The 21,031-nt window shown below is 42.8% G+C and overlaps 1 protein-coding gene across 1 annotated transcript in view; it reads left to right on the top strand.

Annotated features, from left to right (window-relative positions):
- The first annotated feature begins 2,834 nt into the window (after nt 1-2,834).
- Nucleotides 2,835-21,031, top strand: part of TSHR (thyroid stimulating hormone receptor) — a 58,236-nt gene continuing 40,039 nt past the window's right edge. Inside the window, exons 1-2 of the mRNA XM_082234584.1 lie at nt 2,835-2,987; nt 6,364-6,686. Coding sequence (XP_082090710.1) covers nt 6,511-6,686 — 176 coding nt within the window. The 5' untranslated portion in view covers nt 2,835-2,987; nt 6,364-6,510. The remainder of the gene's footprint in view (nt 2,988-6,363; nt 6,687-21,031) is intronic.

Genomic DNA, 21,031 nt, shown 5'->3' with positions numbered 1-21,031 from the left:
ACTATAGCGCCAAAAAGGCCCAATTATTTTCAGACATCAATCGCATGAATGCCTCTGCCAAAGAATTTTCTCTACATCCAGGTGCACCTTTCATGTATTTTATTTATTGTATCCCACCTTTCCTCCAAGGAACTCGACGTAGCATACACAGTTCTCCACCTCCTCATTTAATCCTCACAACGATCCTGTGAAGGAGGTCAGGCTGAGAGGTAGTGACTGGCCCAAAGTTGCCCAGTGAGCTTCATGACCAAGTGGGGATTTGAACTCTGGTCTCCTGGTTCCTAGTTTTCACACTCTAACCTCTATGCCAGGGGTCAGCAAACTTTTTCAGCAGGGGGCCGGTCCACTGTCCCTCAGACCTTGTGGGGGGGCCGGACTATATGGAGGGGGACGAATTCCTATGACCCACAAATAACCCAGAGGTGCATTTTAAATAAAAGGACACATTCTACTCATGTAAAAACACCATCCCGGACCATCCACGAGCTGGATTGAGAAGGAGATTGGGCCGGATCCAGCCCCCATACCCGTGCTCTATGCCCAACTAGTTCACAACAGAGAGACATCAGCAGGCTTAACTTCCTGCACAGGGAGGCAGAAAACCAGGTGGTAGAGGCATAGCTGTCAACTTACAGATTTGAAAATAAGGGACCAGCAGCCTCAAAAATAAGGGATCAGCATCCAAAATAAGGGATTTTCCGGGCATAAGTATGTTCAACTTCTGAGCCCCTCCGAGCTAAAGGCAGAAAGCCAAGCCAGCAGCCAAACAAAGCCTCAAGCCTCAAGGAAAACCACCATCAGCTCTCCGCTGGGAAGCGCTGAGCAAAGGCGAGTCCCCAGGCAACGTAGCCGATTTGATCAGCACAAGACATGCAAGCACCACCCGCCAGTCGTTCTTAGACTTCTTATTGGGTGAGCAACGCAGCCAAGCAACACAGTTGGAGCCTCCCTCCTCCCTGGCTGGCAGGGGAGGGAGGGAGAGGAGCTGCTTCCTTTGAAACCCGGGAAATTTAAGGGACATCATCAATAAGGGACAAGCAGCGGGACATGGTGCTGGGATAAGGGACTGTCCCGCCAAATAAGGGACGCTTGACAGCTACCCTATGGGTAGGGGAAACATAATGGGAGTGTCCCAGAAGAGACACTGGACAAGAAATCTCTACATTGCAAGATTTATTGCCAGGCCTCACTTCTCTCTGATGGATTTTGTTTCCAAAAAGAGCAAAGATGAGCTGGAAGGAGGATGCACTGTACTGTTAGGGCTGAAAGACACTTAAAGGCCTTAACCAGCTGCTCCCTTGATAATTACTTTATCCTTCATGTAAGTTCATTGAAAGTTGAAGAGGTTGAATGGGAAGAGCAAGATGGATGGCCAAAACTGTTGAAGCCTTCCCTTGAGTGGAATTGCCTGCCGGAAATTGCAGTTGTGCCTTGCTGCCCCCATGGCCTGCTTTGCCGCCCCTACCGATCAGCATCAATGCTAAGAGCAGTGGCGGGAAGGCCCTCAGGAGTGCTGTCTTAGGGACTTCCGCCACCTGAGGCAGTGGCTTCAGCCTGCCTAATGGATGGGTCAGCCCTGTTTATTGTTATTTGAATGTTTTTGGCCACCATGAGTACTCTGGCATGTGGAAAGGCCAGATATAAAGTACTCTCTGATCAATCATTAAAAAACAATCCTTCTAGGCGGGTCAGCGGAGCTGCCATACCCTCCAAAATTTCTCCAAATGAAATTAGTGACATCTATTCAACAACAACAATTTTATTATTTATACCCTGCCCATCTGATTGGGTTTCCCCAGCCACTCTGGGTGGCTTCCAACACATATAAAAACAAAATTAAACATTAAACATTAAAACACTTCCCTATACAGGTCTGCCTTCAGATGTCTTCTAAAGGTTGTGGAGTTGCTTTTCTCATTGGCTTGGGGGGGGGGGTTTGCATAACTCCATACTTTGATCTATACCTTGATTTTATTCTGTGAACCACCCTGAGACCCCCAGGTATAGGGCAGAATATAAATTCAATAAATAAGAAGGAGAAGAATACCTTCCAAGATTTCTCTGGTGAAAATGGGGATGCCCTAAGGAAAAGCGGAACATTCCAAAATCAAATCAGAAACTGGAACGACTTCTGTAAATCTAGGACTGTCCCTGGAAAATAGGGACCCTTGGAGGCAGGGCCCGATTTAGGTTTGATGAGCTCCTGAAGGTAATGGGGCCCTTTATATGTCCAGCTGTCCTTTGTCAACAACAACTTGCCGTGTTGAATAAATGCTATATGGTAATTTATGGACCTGATAGGTATCTAAAGCCATTTGCCACTGTTGCTGTATGTAGGTTTTATTTTATTTGTTTTTTTAATCTTACATTTTGGAAATGTACACCCATATTTTTTTCTTTTAATTTTTTTTTTGGGGGGGGGCCAAGAGAGTGGGACCTTAAGCTATATAGCTTGTTTAGCTTATACGCGGCTGAAGGAGAGCTCCCCCCTGCTTTTCTTTTCAGAGGGGCTTTCTGCTTCGCGTAGTCCCGGCAGCCGCCACGAGATGGCAACCGAGGGCAGGCCCTGAAGCCGTCGGAACTCCGGAGCGTGGGATGCTCTGATTCGGCGCGGAGTCGCGGACTTCTTGCAAAGGTCCCGCACTTGAGTGGCTGGCGGGGCCGGGATGGGATGGGGCTTGGGAAGGATCTCCTGAGCATCTTGCCGCCCGGTGCCCAGACGGGAGGAGAGGACGCCGGAGCCCGTGGTCCGCGCGAGGTTTGGAGTCCCGGTGAGGCGGAGCGCGATCCCTCTCTTGGGGCTACTTAGGCGCCCGGGAAGGAAGGGGGTTCTCCGGGCGCTCGTGGGAACACCCGCGGGTTGCTTCTTAGGGGAGCAGCCTGCCGTTAGATCCGCAGGAGGCAGCGCCGGGGATTGCATGGCACCTCCACGGCAAGGCTCCTGGACGCCTTTCGCAGCAGCGTGGCCAAGATGGGACATTCAACAGGTAGAGAGATTCAGCAGCGGAGATTCCGCCCCCCCCCAAAAAAAAAAAATACTGCCGAAGGGGAATTCAGACAAGTGACGGTTCTCCCAAGGGAAATTTACACATACGTAACACACATACACACGTGAAGATACAACGGGGAGATGATTTACGGAAGATGAATTCAACAGGTGAAGATTTAAGGGAGGGGTTCCTTCATATCTATAGGAGGTGAATCTGATAGGAGACGATTCAAACGGGGGGGGGGTGTTACTTCCTGAGTGCAAAAGATGAGTTCAGCAGGGAAAGATTCCCCAGAAAAGATGACTACATCTCCATGGCAGGAAAAGCTCCACCTGTTGAATTTCTGTTGGTCATGCAGATGTTAAAGGTGCCCTGAGACGCCTTGCCAAAACATACAAACAAAACACACCGTTGGGAGTTTTCTGTAGTGATTTCAACTTTTGAGGAGGCAGAGGATGGAGGGTTTGCTGTCTGGGGAAGTCAGTCTTTGGGAGAATAACTGTGCTGTGCCCTGTGTTATGGGAATCCTGTCAAACGTACTTGTTATTTAAAATTGTGATTCACTTAAACTAAATCTGCATATATAACTCACTGTCTACTATCCTATGCACACATGGATGGGAGTAAATCCCATTGAACATAGAGGCACTTACTTCCGAGTAAGCATGCATAGCATTGCACTATATGTTTTATAACACGCCAAGAAAGTTTGTTTATAAAAATCTGTTTTCAGTTCCCTACTGCGATAATGGGAAATAATACTATATGTGACTAAGCATGTTAAGCCTTTTTCTCACTTTCATGACATCGGCGTTAACTTTTACATCACCATATGGTTCCAAGGTTTGGGAAGTTATTCATCATTTGAGGTGTTTCTTTCCTATTTCTAACGCTTAGTGTATTATATCCAAACTACAATAGCCATATACGGTAAGCAATAATTGAAGTCGGTAATTTCCACATGTTGAGGACTTCTATTCTTAATATTTGTTGATGAAGAATAATCTCAAATGACATTGTTCCACTCTTTTCCAAATATCTTGCCAACATTATTTGCCTCTGATAGATCCACCACAAATAAATATGCCTACCCACTTGAGATTTACTTTTTCAACAGCTTGGAATATACTTGTTATTCATTTACATAGTTTCTTGAGAAGCATACACCATTGTATCACCAATGTCTAAAATAAATTTCTCTCATATTTGTATAAACAAGATTAGTGACCTTCTTTCTAGAAATATGCATTATTTCAAAAGTACTGTAATATCTAAGTCTCAAAGTCATGTGCATATACTTGTTTCGGTCCATATTTTAGTTTTATCAGTTTATATATTTTGGAAAGTTTGTGTCTTGTTACATTAATAACTAATCCTCCACCTCTTAATCTATTGTTTGTTACCCATGTCCTCACTTGCGAACATTCAAACCATCTTAGATCTCTGTCCAACACCTCATTTTGTATTCTTCCATATCTCAAAAATAGAAGAATAATCAGATCCCGCATCATCTTTTTAAATGTTGAAAATTTCACAGATTTTTTTGCAAATTGGATAATAAGCTGCTTAGCCAACTTGGGTGAATTTAAAATTAATCTAGTTTGCCCTAGATTCTCAGAACTATCTGATAGTAAATTTTTGCATTTTACTTAATTTGAACAATCTCCTTTCTGCATCCAAAGCAAGTAATTTAATTCATGGGTCATTTGCTCTTGTAGCTAGTTCTTATCTGCTTGATCATATATAATGCCCACAGCGAGGCATACTTTATTTGCTAGCACAATAATATAATCTATGATAGAACTAACACTTCTTTTTTCTGAGACAACACAATACTAGAATTCTCAAATGCCTCTTGTTTATTTTGTACAAAGAGAATCCCTTCTATGAAAAGACAGTTGTGCAGAGAAGTGAGAGAATATTGAAAGATGGCACTTACAGTGAGAGGGTATGGAGTGATCAGGTTCGGGGAAGGGAGAGGGATCTGCCTGTGGGTGAAAAAGTGAGGAGAGTATCCAGTGTAATAAAGTTTAAAGAAGCAAATTCTGTAAAAGAGCATTTTGTCTGCTGATTTTTTTGGGTTAGTTAACTTCCTTTTACCAATGGTCATGGGCGTCATCATGGCTGGTCAGTTAGCTAAGTATTTCTATTGTTTTACTTGATCTAGGGGGAGCTGTTGCCCCCCCTTCCCCCCTGGCTACACCCAGGCCTATGGTTCAGCTAGGTAAGTTTAGACTTTGGACTTAAAAAGAAGTTATGCCTCTTCCCTTTAGATGACCATACGTGAAGCACACATAGCTAAAATTTATCTCCAGTTTACAGCTGTTTCTGTTGTGTGTTAGGGACGCAGGTGGCGCTGTGGGTTAAACCACAGAGCCTAGGACTTGCTGATCAGAAGTTGGCGGTTTGAATCCCTGCGACGGGGTGAGCTCCCGTTGCTCGGTCCCTGCTCCTTCCAACCTAGCAGTTTGAAAGCACGTCAAAGTGCAAGTAGATAAATTGGTACTGCTTCAGCGGGAAGGTAAACGGCGTTTCCGTGCGCTGCTCTGGTTCGCCAGAAGCAGCTTAGTCATGCTGGCCACATGACCCGGAAGCTGTACGCCGGCTCCCTCTGCCAATAAAGCGAGATGAGCGCCGCAACCCCAGAGTCAGTCACGACTGGACCTAATGGTCAGAGGTCCCTTTACCTTTACCTGTTGTGTGTTAGAACCAAAACCCAAAAGGTTTACCAGTCCTGAAAAATGTAAAATGCAGAACTGCATGTGCTCAGAGTATTATTATTTTTCAGGACTGATGAACCTTTTACCAGTACCATCGCACCCACAGGAATAAACGATGTTTGCTTCTGCAGCCTTGATGGTACATACGTTGACTAGGGAACAAACCAGATTTTGTTGTAGAAAAGGATAATCTGTTTTGAAAGTAAAAATAATGAAATGAACATCTATATTGGGGTGTTGGGGTAATGTCATTCCTGCTGGGCCCCAGAGTGCACCCATCCCTGCACAGGTATTGACACTGGACCTGTTTGCTATGCCACCCCCCCCCCCATCTGCTGCTGTCTGTGTGTTCATTTCAGGGGGACAGGCTATGTGTGGGACGCTGGACTTCAGCCACAAAAGTCCAGCCCTGGCTGTACCACTTCTTGTTGCAGACAAACTTTCTGCTTGAGGAAGAAAACTTTTTCCTGCGCGTGGGGACCACATAGCAGTAAAAAAGAAAGAACAGAAAATAGATCACCCGTTGAGATGGGAGGGTGGGAAAGGATGAGATAGTACCTGGTAGATTTGGCATGGAGGAAGTTGAAAGGGATTTGTCTACTGCCTGTAACATCTTTCTATGCTTTTGCTTATTACACCCTGTTTCCTTTTAGGGAGCATCAGGTGAACGTGGTTTTCTGAAGAAACAGCAGATTCCCTCTACTCTGTTCCCAAGGAAAGGAACTGTGGTCGTGTCTTCTCTCTCTGCAGAGAAGAGCTGTACAGGGCAATGAAGTCGTTTCCACAATAGGCTCAGGAAGATGCTGTGGGTACCAGAGTTCCTTCAGCTCCTGCTCTTGCTGGAAATGGGACTGATAAGTAGAGGCACGGAAATGTGCCCTTCGTCCCTCTGTGACTGCTCGGATTGGGACCGCTTCAAAGTCACCTGCAGAGAGATATATTTCATCCCCAACCTCCCACGGGGCACCAAGACTTTGTGAGTATATGGGACTTATATATGTCTCTCCCACCACAACCCCCAGTCTATTTCAGGGGCACAGGGAGAGGAGGAAAGGGAAATCGCATTGCACATGTAGAATTTCTCATGCAGGGATTCCACTGACAGGACCCATTCATTGAGTCTCACCTAATAGCAGGTGTGAAGCAGCAGCTTTTTTGAATGTGTGTATGGGTGGGTCTGTGGAGTGCAGCAAAACAGCATGAAGGAAAGGGTCAAGCTCTCTTCCATCGTGTCGTGGTCCTGATCTGGTGGCTTTGGGGGACCAGAACAATTTGTTATGAGGGACCCATGCCATATTTACTGTGTGATGCTAATGTAGGGTATGGGGTGGTGCCCTCTGTGTTGGAGATAATTGCTGAGTGGAAGAGAATTGGCTATTATCCTATGCAAATCCCTCCGTAAGTCATCTTAAAAGTCTTCTCAGCCACGCTAACAGTTAAGATCTAAACCCAGAAGTGAGTCTGGCTGGGAATGAATGTTTTGAGACGGAAGGAGGGTGTTTGCCACAGTGCAGAAGAGCTGAAGTCAAGCCCACCATCCCTTCCCTGAATGTGTCCTACAGTCCTTAAATCCCGTTATCACAACAAATGTGGGGTTTACAAACATGATGTCTGCTCTGGCCCTGGGTTTTGCTTGTCAGTAACCATTGAGCAAGAGCACTAAGACTTTTTGTTCAAGGTTGGCCTGACAAAGCACAAAATGGGGGGGGGGGTGTTAGATGAATGGTATTTTATGAAATTGGTGCTGGAGCAGAAGGCTGGGCATTCAAAGGAGTGGTTTTGTGTTTTGGGGCTCAGACCCCACTCCTTCCTCATATTCTTAGGCATGCTACTTGAATCCCGGTCTCACCAGTTCACCTTCTGCTATGTGGGTGTTTTGTGACTGGTCGCTCCCATCACAGCAGCCATTTTGTCAACATGCATGCCATCAAGGCAGCCATTTTGTGATGCTGCTGACAGCACTCTCAAAAAACGCTTAGGGACCCCTACATTAAGTTGCCATAAGAAACTAAGACAATTTTACAGTACACTAAACAGAGACCCAGTTTGGATGTAATGAGAAACCATGATTTACGTGAAAGACCTGCGGGCAGCCTCAGGCTCACATGCTCCCTCCTTCCCTTTCTTTTCACACAGTGGGAGAGGTTAGAAGCTTACATTCATGGTTTGCTACAAAGCACAGTTTGTCATCTTGTCTGAATACAGGAAACTGCAGCTTGTACAAACTAGACCCTGGTTTTATATCCGGTTTTGCAAATAAAATAAAACAGTTTCTCATATTCAAACAAAATGGGAATTGTGGCTTGTTGCACACAATGAATGTAATGTTCTTAATCTCAGAGTAACTAGGAGCAAAGCTTTCAGAGTGGCTGCTCCGGTTTGTGGAAAGCTGTGACTTTTTAGTGTTGATACATGACAGGCACCTGTTATTTCTACCTTCCAGAAACAACTGAATACATTTTTCTTTTGAATACATCTTTCTGAATACAATGGTACCTCAGGTTATGAACTTAATTTATTCCGGAGGTCTGTTCAGGGACGTTTTTAACGTGTGATATTTTAGTGTATTTTTGGTTTCTATGGAAGCCGCCCAGAGTGGCTGGGGAGGCCCAGCCAGATGGGCGGGGTATAAATAATAAATTATTATTATTATTATTATTATTATTATTATTATTATTATTATTATGTTCTTAACCCGAAACCGTTCTTAACCTGAGGCACGCTTTCGCTAATGGGGACTGGCCCCGGCACGCGATTTCCGTTCTCATCCTGGGGCAAAGTTCTCAACCTGAGGTACTACTTCCGGGTTAGCAGAGTTTGTAATCTGAAGTGTTTGTAACCCGAAGCGTTTGTAACCCGAGGTATCACTGTACATCTTTCTTTGCAAGATGCAAAGGTCTCTCCCTTGGCTCTTTGCATTGTTTTTCAACTTACATTTAGTTGGACTTTGGCGCTCTTTTAAAAATTTGTTTTAGATTTTTAATGGTATGCTCCGTAAGACTCATGTGGAAGACAATTTAGAAATTACCGTAAATAAATCTCCCCCCCCCCCGACCTTGTTTGCAGACTAGGAGGAAAGGGAGGGAGGAACATGTGAGCCTGAGGTTTGCTTCAGTTTTTGTTTGAAATAACTAGCCATGGTTTGTCATTACACTAGAGAATTAATTAACTTTTGCCAAAGAACTAACTGCTTTTTTTAGTTTCTGATAATGATGACCTTCAAATTGATAATATGATTGATTCCTTGCATTGGGCTGTGTAGCGACCTAAGAGCTGATGGTTACTAAAAAGTATCTTTATGTTCTGTTACTTTTAAGTTTGGAACACAGCTTTGTTTTTTCTAAAAGCAAGTGTATGAAGATGTTGATGAACAGGACTAGAAACAGGATAGTGCTTTTACATGATATACTTAGCTTTTTTTATTTTAGCTTTTTTTGCCGTGGTCTTTCAATTCTACCATAATGAATCTTTTCTAAAACATTTTAAACAGCTGACCATTCAAGTTCTGCTTATTGTGTCTGCTCAGATTCCAGGGCCTGTGAAGCAGTTTTTTAAGCAACAATAAAGCTCAGGAATGGAGGGAGATGTACTTTACTGCCGAAAACTCCAGCACTAATTAGTTTCTTTTTCAAGTTGCTTATAATTGCCCCAGAAAGGGTTGAAGAGTTTGTCTACAGTTTTTTAGAATCATTCCAGATTAGCCTTCCACTCCCAATGTATTTTTGAATAATGCATCATGAAAATGATGACAAATTGCCCATAAGTGCAGCAGGGATGGAGATGCAAAAAATAAATTTATTTTTATATTATGTATTTTGGAAAGTGGTTTGTCTGTCCATCTGTTCTCTGTGGCTTTGGCTGCCTCTCAAGATATCATTGCCAAACTCAGTACAAGGGCTTCCAAGGTAGGGGCAGTGGTCGTTGTCAGTGTTTGAATGCCAGGCACCCTTTTTAATCCCAATGGTGAACTGAAATGTCACTTTGTGGTGACTTTTACCTGTTCGGCCCCTTCTTGAGATATCATTGCCAAACTGTGCACAAGGATTCATGAGGTGGAGGTGACAGTCTTTGTCAACATTTGGTTGCCAGCTGCCATTTTGAATCAAGATTGCAGACCAAAATTATCTAGCCATTACACTGATTAGCACCATCAGCTCTAAGTATATGAAATTCCTTTGTTACTTATTTGAATCTTGTTTAAGTGGATCTGCTGTTATGCTTCACTTAGTACTAGTTTATGCTGAATATGCTGCTCTACTGGATTTACATAGTGTTTGTATTACTGTTGAAAATGGTCAGTTGCAAACCTAATGTTGCACATTGTACTTCACAATGTTTGTGTGAGCCTTAGCAAATATCTTATGCCTTTGCATTAAACTCTTCCCAAATTATGCAAGTAATGAGAACTCCAAGGGCACGGGTTCTGCTTTCTTTAGAATGAGATCACCAGAGGCTTACCACAATTTGGTGATATGTGCTTTACTTACAGATAAACAAGTTAAGCATACTGGGAAAGTTCACTTTAACTCAAATTCACTGCTACCTATGGAGTCTAGGCAGGGGCCGCCAACATGGGGCACTTGAAGTTTCTTTAATGTCAGGACGTCATAACTGCTTTTCTCCTGCTGGAATTCTGAATTATCCTGCGCTTCTGTTTCATGGACTTTTAGCACCTAGTATTTGATGCTGAGAAATGATTTGGCTGTGCTGCATAAATATCCGACCATGTTGACTTATGTTAGATGAAATGATGTTTTTTTTCAAAATAAAGAGGGACTTAACATAGTTTGAAATTGTTTGTCATTTTATCTTGCTATTGTAAGTGCCAACATAGGTGGTAGCTGTCGTTTAATCTCACAGTTGTTAAATGATTCCGCATGACAAGTCCTTTTGGAGTTTAGGAATAGATGTTTGAGCCTGTACCCACCCAAACATTTGTATGGACCATAAATTTTGCCCCCTTTGCACTGTATCTCAGTGCCGCTTCTTCATAACACAACCATTAGCTCCATCTACTTGCCAAGTGGTGCCCATTGTGTAGCCATGGTAATGGGTGAATTTGTGTTTGGTTTTTTAAGGCCAGTAAGAGCATTAATCTCTATTATGTACTTTTCTGGAAATCCTATGTCCTTTCAGTCCAGCTGATGATATAGCTGAATAGTTTGCAAACTGATTTTATCTCTGTTGAGATTTTAATTGGTACACTTGTTTATACCTTGTCCTCAGACAGGATCAAGGGTTTCATTTTGTTAAAGTTAAAGCAATTACAGCTTCCATTGCAACAAACAGGAAACAAACAGGTTGGGGTGCAGCTGTGAAGTACTGATATGTAATCAGAAAGGGTCTCATTTGTTGGAATTGGTACTTCCGAGTAGTTATGAATATCTGCGCTAGTGATGCCACCATAAAGCTCTTTGGCAGCCAGTCATTGAATGAGGAATTAGAGGCAAATGAAGTAGAAATACCTTCCTCAACATCTGAAAACAGAGCTTAGGTTTAGCTTATCTTACATAAAATTACACAGAGCTTCATTTAAGCTGGGTCAGGATGACTTTTGAAAGCACTGTTTTCAGCTACTGTTGGATCTCAGCCATGTGCTCTTTTGTATGGCTGACGGCATAGGTGGCCTCAAAATCCATGTAGTTATGATCCTAATTATTTTTTTGCTTTTCTTAGCCTTTATAAGGCTTTTTTGCCCCCTTCTGAAATTAATCATCATCATCATAAATGCCCAGAGCTTTGCCTACACATACTGGGAAAAACGTTTACAACTAAATAGCAGGATTACTCTGGGATGTTTTGTGAGCCCCTCTACAAGTAACTCAGGTGTGGGAGAAGAGTCACTTTGAAACCTTATAAGCCTTGGGTGTCCAGCAATAGAGAGGCAGTGAGGTGCAGTGGTTAAGAGCATTGGACCAGGACATGGTTCAAATGTCCACTCGCCCATGAAGCTCATTGGGTAAACCTGGGTTAAGAACGATCTCCTAGCTTTGCCTATCTCAAAGGGTTGTTGTGAGAATAAAATGTAAGGAAAGGTGGGCTATAAATGTACAACAGTAAAATTCTAATATTTTATCCTTCTTTTTAAAAAAGTTTTTCTTTAATTAATCAGAAACATAATTCAATAACATGTAAGAAATAAGGTAAAAGAAGAAAGCGAACCAAATAAAAATTAAAATATAAACTCACCCCAAAAACAACACAATTCTATTACACTGGTCAACAACAAATTTGTTGTCTGCGTTTTTTCAGCTGATTTAGGATGAATCTGATGCGCTGAATCCAAAAATCACATTGGTTTTGCTCAATCAGGTCAAGTTTTTGAGCTATGGCCACATGTCTTTTTTTACGTTTTTGTTCACATGTACGCTTATGTGGAGCATTTTAGAAGAAGTTGGTGGGGGTAAAATGCCTTGTCAAATAATTGTTTTGATTGGAAATGATTATTTTAATGACAAGAAGTATTCAGGTCCGATAGTTCTGGGTGATTATGTCAAAAAGGGATCAGTTTGAAGTCATAAAACCTCGAAATCTTCCATAAATTGGTCCAGCAAAGCATAAAGTTGGGGAATCAAAACTAAGTTAATGGGGCAGCCGCCCCACAAAGTATCCTGATCTTCAATCAGCACGTCGTCCTGTAGCTCATTGTGATGAAATTCCAGTGCCTATCTTTGGAGAACTTCCTGACATTAGTGACGAATATGCCTCCAGTGTTGAAGGACATGAAGAAGAAGAAGTGGTTCTTGAAGATGATGCTCCACATCCGTTTTCCCAAAAGGAGTTGAATGATCTAATTTGCGACCTCAGCTTGTCAAAGGACTCTGCCGAACTGTTGGCATCCAGATTGAAGGAAAAAAACCTCCTCTCTGACAGTGCTCGCATCAGCTTCTTGCGCAACAGGCATCAAGAGTACCTCCGTTTTTTCTCGGAAGAGAAGGACTTGGTGTACTGTGCAGATATTGTGCAGCTTCTGCTCAAGCTTGGAGTGCCGCAGTACGAACCCAAAGATTGGAGACTGTTCATTGACAGCAGCAAGCAATCACTGAAATGTGTTCTGCTACACAACGTCAACCAGTTTGCCTCTGTACCCCTGGCTCACTCAACTACACTGAAGGAGAACTATGAAGCGGTGAAGTATGTGCTGGAGAAAATTGGTTATGATCAGCATAAGTGGTTTATTTGTGTTGACCTGAAGATGGTGAACTGTTTGTTGGGACAACAGTCTGCCTTCACCAAGTACCCATGTTTTCTGTGCATGTAGGATAGTAGGGACCGTGCTCAGCATTACACAAAGAAGGACTGGCCTGTGCGGGAGGAATTGGTGCCTTGCAGAGAAAGGAACGTCATCAACGACCCTCTGGTGGACAGAGACAGAATACTCTTCCCACCGCTGCACATCAAGCTCGACTTAATCAAGCAGTTCACCAAGGCTCTGGACAAGGATGGTGACTGCTTCATTTACTTGTGCCAGGCTTTTCCAGGATTGACCATGGAGAAGTTGAAAGCTGGCATCTTTGACGGTCCTCAGATCCGTCAGCTCATCAGAGATCCAGAGTTTGGAAACTCAATGAACGAAGTGGAATTGGAAGCGTGGAAGGCATTTGTTCTGGTAGTGAAGAACTTTCTTGGCAACAATAAGGCCAGAAACTACGCAGAACTTGTCAACAACATGCTGACTGCTTTCAGTAACCTGGGCTGTAACATTAGCGTCAAGATGCACTACCTATTTTCACATCTGGACCGGTTTCCTGAGAACCTGGGTTCAATGAGTGACGAGCAGGGGAAGAGATTCCATCAGGACATGAAAGAGATGGAGACCAGGTATCAGGGTCGCTGATGGCTGACTACTGTTGGACTCTGAAGAGAGACCTCCGTGCTGCTGAGCATTCCAGGAGTTCCAAGAAACAGAAGTTCAAGCCCTGAAGTTTGAAAAATGGTGAAGCAACATGCAATTTACGTGTACTTACCTTTATCAATGCCCACCATTCAGTTTACAGAAAACCTGACCTGATGGAGAGAAACAGATGCCATTTCCTGATTCAGCAGTGCAAAAATACCCTAAATCAGTTGTAGAAATCTAGACAACATTCAAAAAGTAAAAAATTGTTGCCCAGTGTTATTGATGTGTCAGCTGGATAAAGATGGAATACAGGCAGTGACCATTTTAGGCTGTTCCAACTGATGCACGACCGCCAACACACAGGTCCTTTTGGACCCGGAAGAAGGAGGAGAGGGGGTGGGGCAGGGTGAGTGGGGCATAATGGGGCAGGGTGAGTTTATGCGTGCCCCACTGACACACGCTTTGACCTGCAATGTAACCCCCACAGAAACGGGGAATTTCCTGTATTTTTTGAGTCCTCTTGCACCAGCTGGAGAGGAACCAACAATGGGGGATCTTTTTTGCCCTTGCATGATCAGAGGGCTTGACTAATAGAGCACAACAAATGGTTACTTCCACCAGTGTCCCACTGTATCTTTACATGGGATGGACAAGTATTTTATCTGTGACTGCAATATTTACTATGTGAGGAACTCTCACATACTACAATGGGTGACTTCAAATGTGGATGTCAAGGACAGTACCGATGGTATAATGAGGCTGAGGCATGAGAACTTGAGAGCTTCAAATGGAATAATTGGACCATACACCAATAATAATAATAACACCACATTTGCAAACAGATGTGGAAATGTGGAGAACTGAATGTAAGACAGGAAAAATGAGGAATAGGGAGAAACCAAAATTGGTAGATCTGCCCATGCCATCCCTGCTCTCCTTCCTCCCACAATGGGGAACGTGTGAGGGGGGATGTTCAAACAGCTTCAGTAAGCTTTCCAAAATGTATTGAAACCAACATTTGTTTTCTCCTGCTCTAGAAACTTGTTTTTCTCCTGCTCTGGAGAGTAGGACCCAAACCAAGAGATTCAAGTTACAAGAAAGGACATTCCGGCTAAACATCGGGAAGAGCTTTTTGACACTAAGAGCTGTTCGACAGTGGAACAGAGTCACTCAGGAGGTTGTGGGCTCTTGTTCTTTAGAGGTTTTTAAGCAGAGTTTGGATGGTTTTAGCTGAGATTCCTGCATTGCACGGGGTCAGACAATGACCCTTGGGGTTAACTCTACAATTCTATGATTATTTCCACCACTTTCATTTATTTGGATCTAAATCTAGGTCTCTCTCCCCCCACCCTTAGTTACACTTCACAATGTGTAACTAAGAAACTGGAGCAAAATAAACCTCTTGTTGTTCTGCACAAGGTCGTGGTAGGTGCTTGGGAGATCAGCAGACTGTGAACACTGCAATATTTTCTCAGAAGTTATATGTAAGCACCTGTGTGGAGCTTTCTGATGAAACACACACACACACGTACGTGATTTGATACAAGGCATGGTGAAGGGCTGTATTTACAAGAGTTTTGTGTGCAGAAGGTCCCGTCTTCAGACCTTTGTTTAAAACTCTGGAAAGCTGCTATCATTAAGCATAGACAATAATATCATGAGGCAGATGGACTCAATGCGAAGAAGCTTTCTATGTTCCCATGTTCTATCTATGCTGGGACTTGAGTTTCATAGAGGCCTCATTTCATAGAGTTTCATTGAGGTGAATGAAAGACAGATACAGCTCTCCCCCATTTTCTTCTGTATCTTCTTCTCAGTTCACTTATGAGTTTGGGGCCACAAGTTGAGGAGGGTGCCAGACTGCGCTCAGTGGCTGTTCCCTCCCCCCCCCCTTCAGTTTATACTGTCTGCATTGAGCTGTGGTGGTTAAAAGCAGTTGCCTGCAACCTTTCTTTGCAAGGTTCTGCAGGTTGTTTGGTTACTAACTGCAAAAAAAAAGTGATCTTCAACTTGTTTTGAAGTACGTTTCTTTTTTGGTTTTTGCTTTGATGTCATTTATGCTAAGTAAGAATCAGCGGAGCAGAGCTTTACTTTGAGGCAACATTACTTTGAATACTATAAACCAGCGGTGTAGCTAGCCGCTCGGGCACCTGGAGCAGTGCACATGCTGTGCACCCAGGGGTGGGGTGGGCCGCCCAGGGGGCGATTGGCGCGGCGATCCCCACCCAGGGGGGATTTTGTCACCCCCTATTAGATGACACCCGTGGTGGACCACACCCACTTGCCCCCCTTTCTTCGCCACTGCTATAAACACTACTATATAAATCACATAAACTGTGAGAGGTCAGCCGGGATACATGTTTTATCGATAGCTTTTCTTTGTTGTTTTTAAAAGATAAAAATGGACGTTCTGAAATATAGAATGCATACCCAAAGCTAAAAGCTGCTACAAAACAAAACACAAATTAAAAGTACAGTGGTACCTTGGTTTGCAACCGCTTTGGATTACAACTACATCAAACCCGGAAGTGTGTGTCCCTTTTTTTGGATTACCGTGGTACCTCGGGTTAAGTACTTAATTCGTTCCGGAGGTCCGTTCTTAGCCTGAAACTGTTCTTAACCTGAAGCACCGCTTTAGGTAATGGGGCCTCCTGCTGCCGCCGCACCACCAGAGCACGATTTCTGTTCTCATCCTGAAGCAAAGTTCTTAACCTGAAGCACTATTTCTGGGTTAGCGGAGTCTGTAACCTGAAGCGTATGTAACCTGAAGCATGTGTAACCTGAGGTACCACTGTATTTGTAGTGAAAGTCTCCACCCATTACTTGGAAATGGGCTGTATAATTTTTTCCAGAATCTGTATGATGTATTACTGTATTTTAATATTTGGTTGGAGGCCTCCCAGAGTGGCAAGGGAAGCCCAGCCAGATGGGTGGGGTACAAATAAATTATTATTATTATTATTATTATTATTATTATTATTATTATTATTATTATCAGTTCCTGCGCATGCAATTGGTCACTACCACCAACATGAAAAGTTTGGAAAGTACTGTTGTAGAGCGTTGCAGCCGGGTCCCCAACATCACACCTGCACCAAGCCCCATAAGTCCTCTGGGTGGTCCTGCAAAGCTCACTGTGGGAGTGGGAGAGGTGCTGAAGCTACTTCTCCCCCAGGGTGCTATTTAGGCTAGAGCCAGCCCTGGTCCCACTTCTGCTATAGAGTGAAAAAATACTGTGTCACTGAGAACCAGCTGAAAGGCAATGGAGCCCTGTTGGAAATAGAGGTGGCAACTAAGGTTGCCATACAGTGGTGCCTCGCAAGGCGAAAAGAATCCGTTCCATGATTCTCTTCATCTAGCGGTTTTTTCGTCTTGCGAAGCAAGCCCATTGACTTGCCCAGATTAGAGGATTAGCGCTATTAGCGGCTTTTAGCGGCTTATCTGCTGATCGGATCAGCTGATTAGCGGCTTAGCAGCTTAGAAAAAGGGGGGGGGAAACCCGCAGGAACTCGCAAGACATTTTCGTCTTGCGAAGCAAGCCCATAGGAGATTCGTTTTGCGAAGCACCTCCAAAACGGAAAACTCTTTCGTCTAGTGAGTTTTCCGTCTTGTGAGGCATTCGTCTTGCGGGGCACCACAGTATTTCAGAAAGTAAAAACTAACACACCCCAAAATTGTTGAGGCTTTTTTTTAGGAAACCCCCAAAATTGGACGTATGGCATTCCTAGTGACAACCTTACTGCAAACAGATGTCATGAATTAAAGGTTTCAGGGCCAGCCAATTTAAACTGAGCAAGAAGCAGCCAGTCCAATCTTTCACCAATTTGGTTGTGAGCTAAAAACAAAAATGCTGATTCTAAAAAAAGAAACAGAGGAATGTAGCCAGGTATTCTCCCCCAGTGCTAATTTTCAAATATGACCCGTTTTGAAATTCATTCCATTGTATCTTGTTCATTCAACTTGCATTTTTCCCCCATAAAATGGCCTTTGTAAAACATAACAGTGTATGAAAAATAAAAGCCCAGCAAATTACACCATTAAATCAGATTTAAGTGCAACAAAAGAGGGCAACCCCAATATTTTGCCAGAATTATGTGAGGAATTGTGCCAAGTCAGAGTGGCTATGCAAAGAAGGTTAATATAGTTTGGTTTATTTCTCACAGGCCGAAAAAGAGGTCACGGATCAAGAGAATGTTGGATTTGTGGGATGTGTTGGTTTTTTAACCCTGTGTAATTCACTCTGTGAAGCTGTTGGTTGAAGAGGCGTGTGGGGGAGAGAATTTGTCTAAATAAAGAAACTTCAAAGAAACTTCAAAAGCTGAAAAATCACTGACATCTTCAGAGGGAGAGAGTGGGACCCCAATGCCCCAATGCCCCGTGGCTTCTATCCACCAGAAGTTATTTGTTCAGTTTTGTGGGGTGTGTTTTATGGAACTCCCCTCTAATTGAGGTTGGATTGGCCCCTTCCTGTTGAGCTTCCAGCACCTGCTGAAGAACCGTTTTTTTAAAAAAATAAAATCGAGCAAGCATTTTAATTAAAGTCTGATTTTATAGTTTTAACCAATTTCTACTGTATTCTTGTATACCACTTATTGATTATTGTAGGTAAGCAATATATAAATTGTTTAAATAAATAAAATGCTGGGGCCATATGAAATAGAGAATACAACACCGATCTTGCTCTGTTTGCACTGGCTGCCCAATTGTTTCTGGACTCGAAACAAAGTGCTGGCATCGATCTTTCAGAAGCCTAATAAGGACCAGATCATCTCAGAAACTGCCTTCTCCCAGATGACCCTGCTCAGCCTTTTATGACTGGCCTCGGGAGCCATGTTTTCTGTGCCATAATACCATGAGATCAGCCAGGCAGCTAGGCGGGTAGACATAGCTATGAGATAATACCCACAGTAGGACTTTGTGGGCAACTCAAGATGCTGTCTTCAGAGTGCCTGAGAGTATTGCAATGTTCTTTTTTTTAAAAAAAAAAAGTTAACAGAAGAAGAAGAAAAGTTTGGATTTGATATCCTGCTTTATCACTACCTTAAGGAGTCTCAAGGCGGCTAACAATCTCCTTTCCCTTCCTTTTCATTTATTTATTTTTGAAGTCATCGTGCAGTTCTTAGGTGCTCTGTAGGCAGCCTCCCTGGCTGCCCCCACTTTGGGCATTCTTCCATAGACATTCAAGGAAGCACAGGAAAGCCAAAGAGGTGCCTGAGGGTGGCATAAATCTATGCTTGAAAACGTGTTTGTTTGTTTTTAAGCACACCTTGTAATTTTATTCAGGTAATGACGAAATGACAAATCTTCCTTCCACACCTGAAAACAACTAAAAAATTCCCCCTGCTTTCATTGAGGATGGGAAAAGATTTGCACAACTGGGGTCATGGATTCAGCACAGCACAAAATTACATACATTACAATGGGAACAGGTTATTGCACAGCTGATACTAAATGAGATCTGGTGGGAAATACAGTGGTACCTCGGGTTACAGACGCTTCAGGTTACAGACTCCACTAACCCAGAAATAGTACCTCGGGTTAAGAACTTTGCTTCAGGATGAGAACAGATATCGTGCAGCGGCTACATAGCAGCAGCAGGAGGCCCCTTTAGCTAAAGTGGTGCTTCAGGTTAAGAACAGTTTCAGGTTAAGAACGGACCTCCGGAACGAATTAAGTTCTTAACCCAAGGTACCACTGTAGAAGGAAGGTAGGGATTCCTTTTTACTGTGCTACTGAATCTAGACAGTAGATGGCAGCAGGCTTCTGAATCTGCTGCAAAAGCAACAGTGTACTCTATATGTGATCATCTAATCAGAATTATAGAATCTCAGAGTTGGAAGGGGCCCCATGGGTTCCCTAGTCCAAGCCCCTGCAATGCAGGAATCTCAGCTATAGCATCCATGACAGATGGTCACCCAACCTCTGCTTAAAAACCTCCAAGGAAGGAGAGTCCACCACTTCTCGTGGGAGTCTGTTCCACTGCTGAACAGCTCTTAATGCCAGAAAGTTTTTCTCCGAATGTTTAGTCGGAATCTCCTTTCTTGCAACTTGAAGCCATTGCCCCGAGTCCTACCCTCAAGAGCCCTTAATATAGTTGAAGATGGCTATCTTATCTCCTCTCAGTCTCCTCTTTTCCAGGCTAAATATACTAAGCGTTTCCGAATTTTGTGATACAGTTTTCCAGCAAAAAATTGTGCACAAAGATACAGCGAAAATAACATATAAATTATATTAATGAAAACAACTTTTTAATATATAAAAGTGTGTTTCCTGAATTGCAGACTATTTAACTTCTCTTGGATTGGATGGAATCATCTAATTAAAAAGTGAAGAAAGGGCACAAAACTAGAGATGAGTTGGAATCTCAGGTGGTGGCTAGTTAAGCAGAAATTCCACCAGGAAGGTGAAATCCTTTGGGCACTAGTAGACAGCAATCTTGGTTTGTTTTCATTGTATCTCAGAGGACAGTCGAATATGGAATCCTGATCAGATCGAAACAATGATGGCAGAAATGTTAAGTGGCACTGTCTATAAATGAACTTGCAAAACAAATGGGAATATATTTTGAAAAGAAGAAATATTTATCTTGAAATAAGAAAATAGGCAACCTAATTCTATGCATGTTGACTCAAGATATTCCTGCTGAATTCAAAAGGGCTTACTCGCAGGATTGCAGTCAAAAACTGTATACCCCCCCCAAAAAAGAATTATGGGAATTGTAGTTTGCTCCTCACATAGTTATAATTCCTAACAAACTACAGTTTCTAGGATTTGGCGGGGTGTGTGTGTGTGCTTTGAATATGCTTTAAACGTATGGCGTGTGTACTCAGCCTAGGTAAATTTTATGAAGAATTGCAATATGTAGTAAAATAAAGACCATAAAATAAGTCACCTTGTTGAGCAACTCTTAGTCACTATTCATTTCTCAAGTTTTGTATACAGTGCAGTATGAACCTACTCTAATTGAGATAATCTGGTAATGATGTTAGTGGAGGAAAGGAAATATTTCAAGTGGGTGGGAATATTTGCATGAATTCTTCATGAATGAGCATTTCTGTTCACGAACTGTGTTAGTGCAGAAAGGTATGGCTAGCAAATATTTTAAGCAAAGCCTCCCCTGCAAAGATGTGCAAACAATTTGCCTAGTTACATTTATGTCAAACCTATTCATTTTTATTCATTGTGAACCTATTCATTATTATTCATTTATTTGAAACATTTATGTCCCCTGTCTTTCCAAAAAAGTTTGAAGCGGCTAAGGAAGAGATCAAAATATACATGGTTTTAAAAACAGAAACCCAAAATGCAAAATTATGTCAATATTTAGATGACCGAATACCAACTATTATGTTTTTATAAGATGAATTTTGAGTGGATTCACATCACCATTCTTCTATACTGAGGATATTCTTGTAGGCAGGTTTCCTAATAAATCAAGTGAGAATACTTGCTGGGTTAGGTTTTGTTGTGTGTGTATGTTC

This window comes from Podarcis vaucheri (genome assembly GCF_965113315.1).
Source record: "Podarcis vaucheri genome assembly, chromosome: 1".
Classification (NCBI taxonomy): Eukaryota; Metazoa; Chordata; class Lepidosauria; order Squamata; family Lacertidae; genus Podarcis; species Podarcis vaucheri.
The sequence above is the reverse complement of the archived record's forward strand: the minus strand, read 5'-3'. Positions and strand labels throughout refer to the sequence as shown.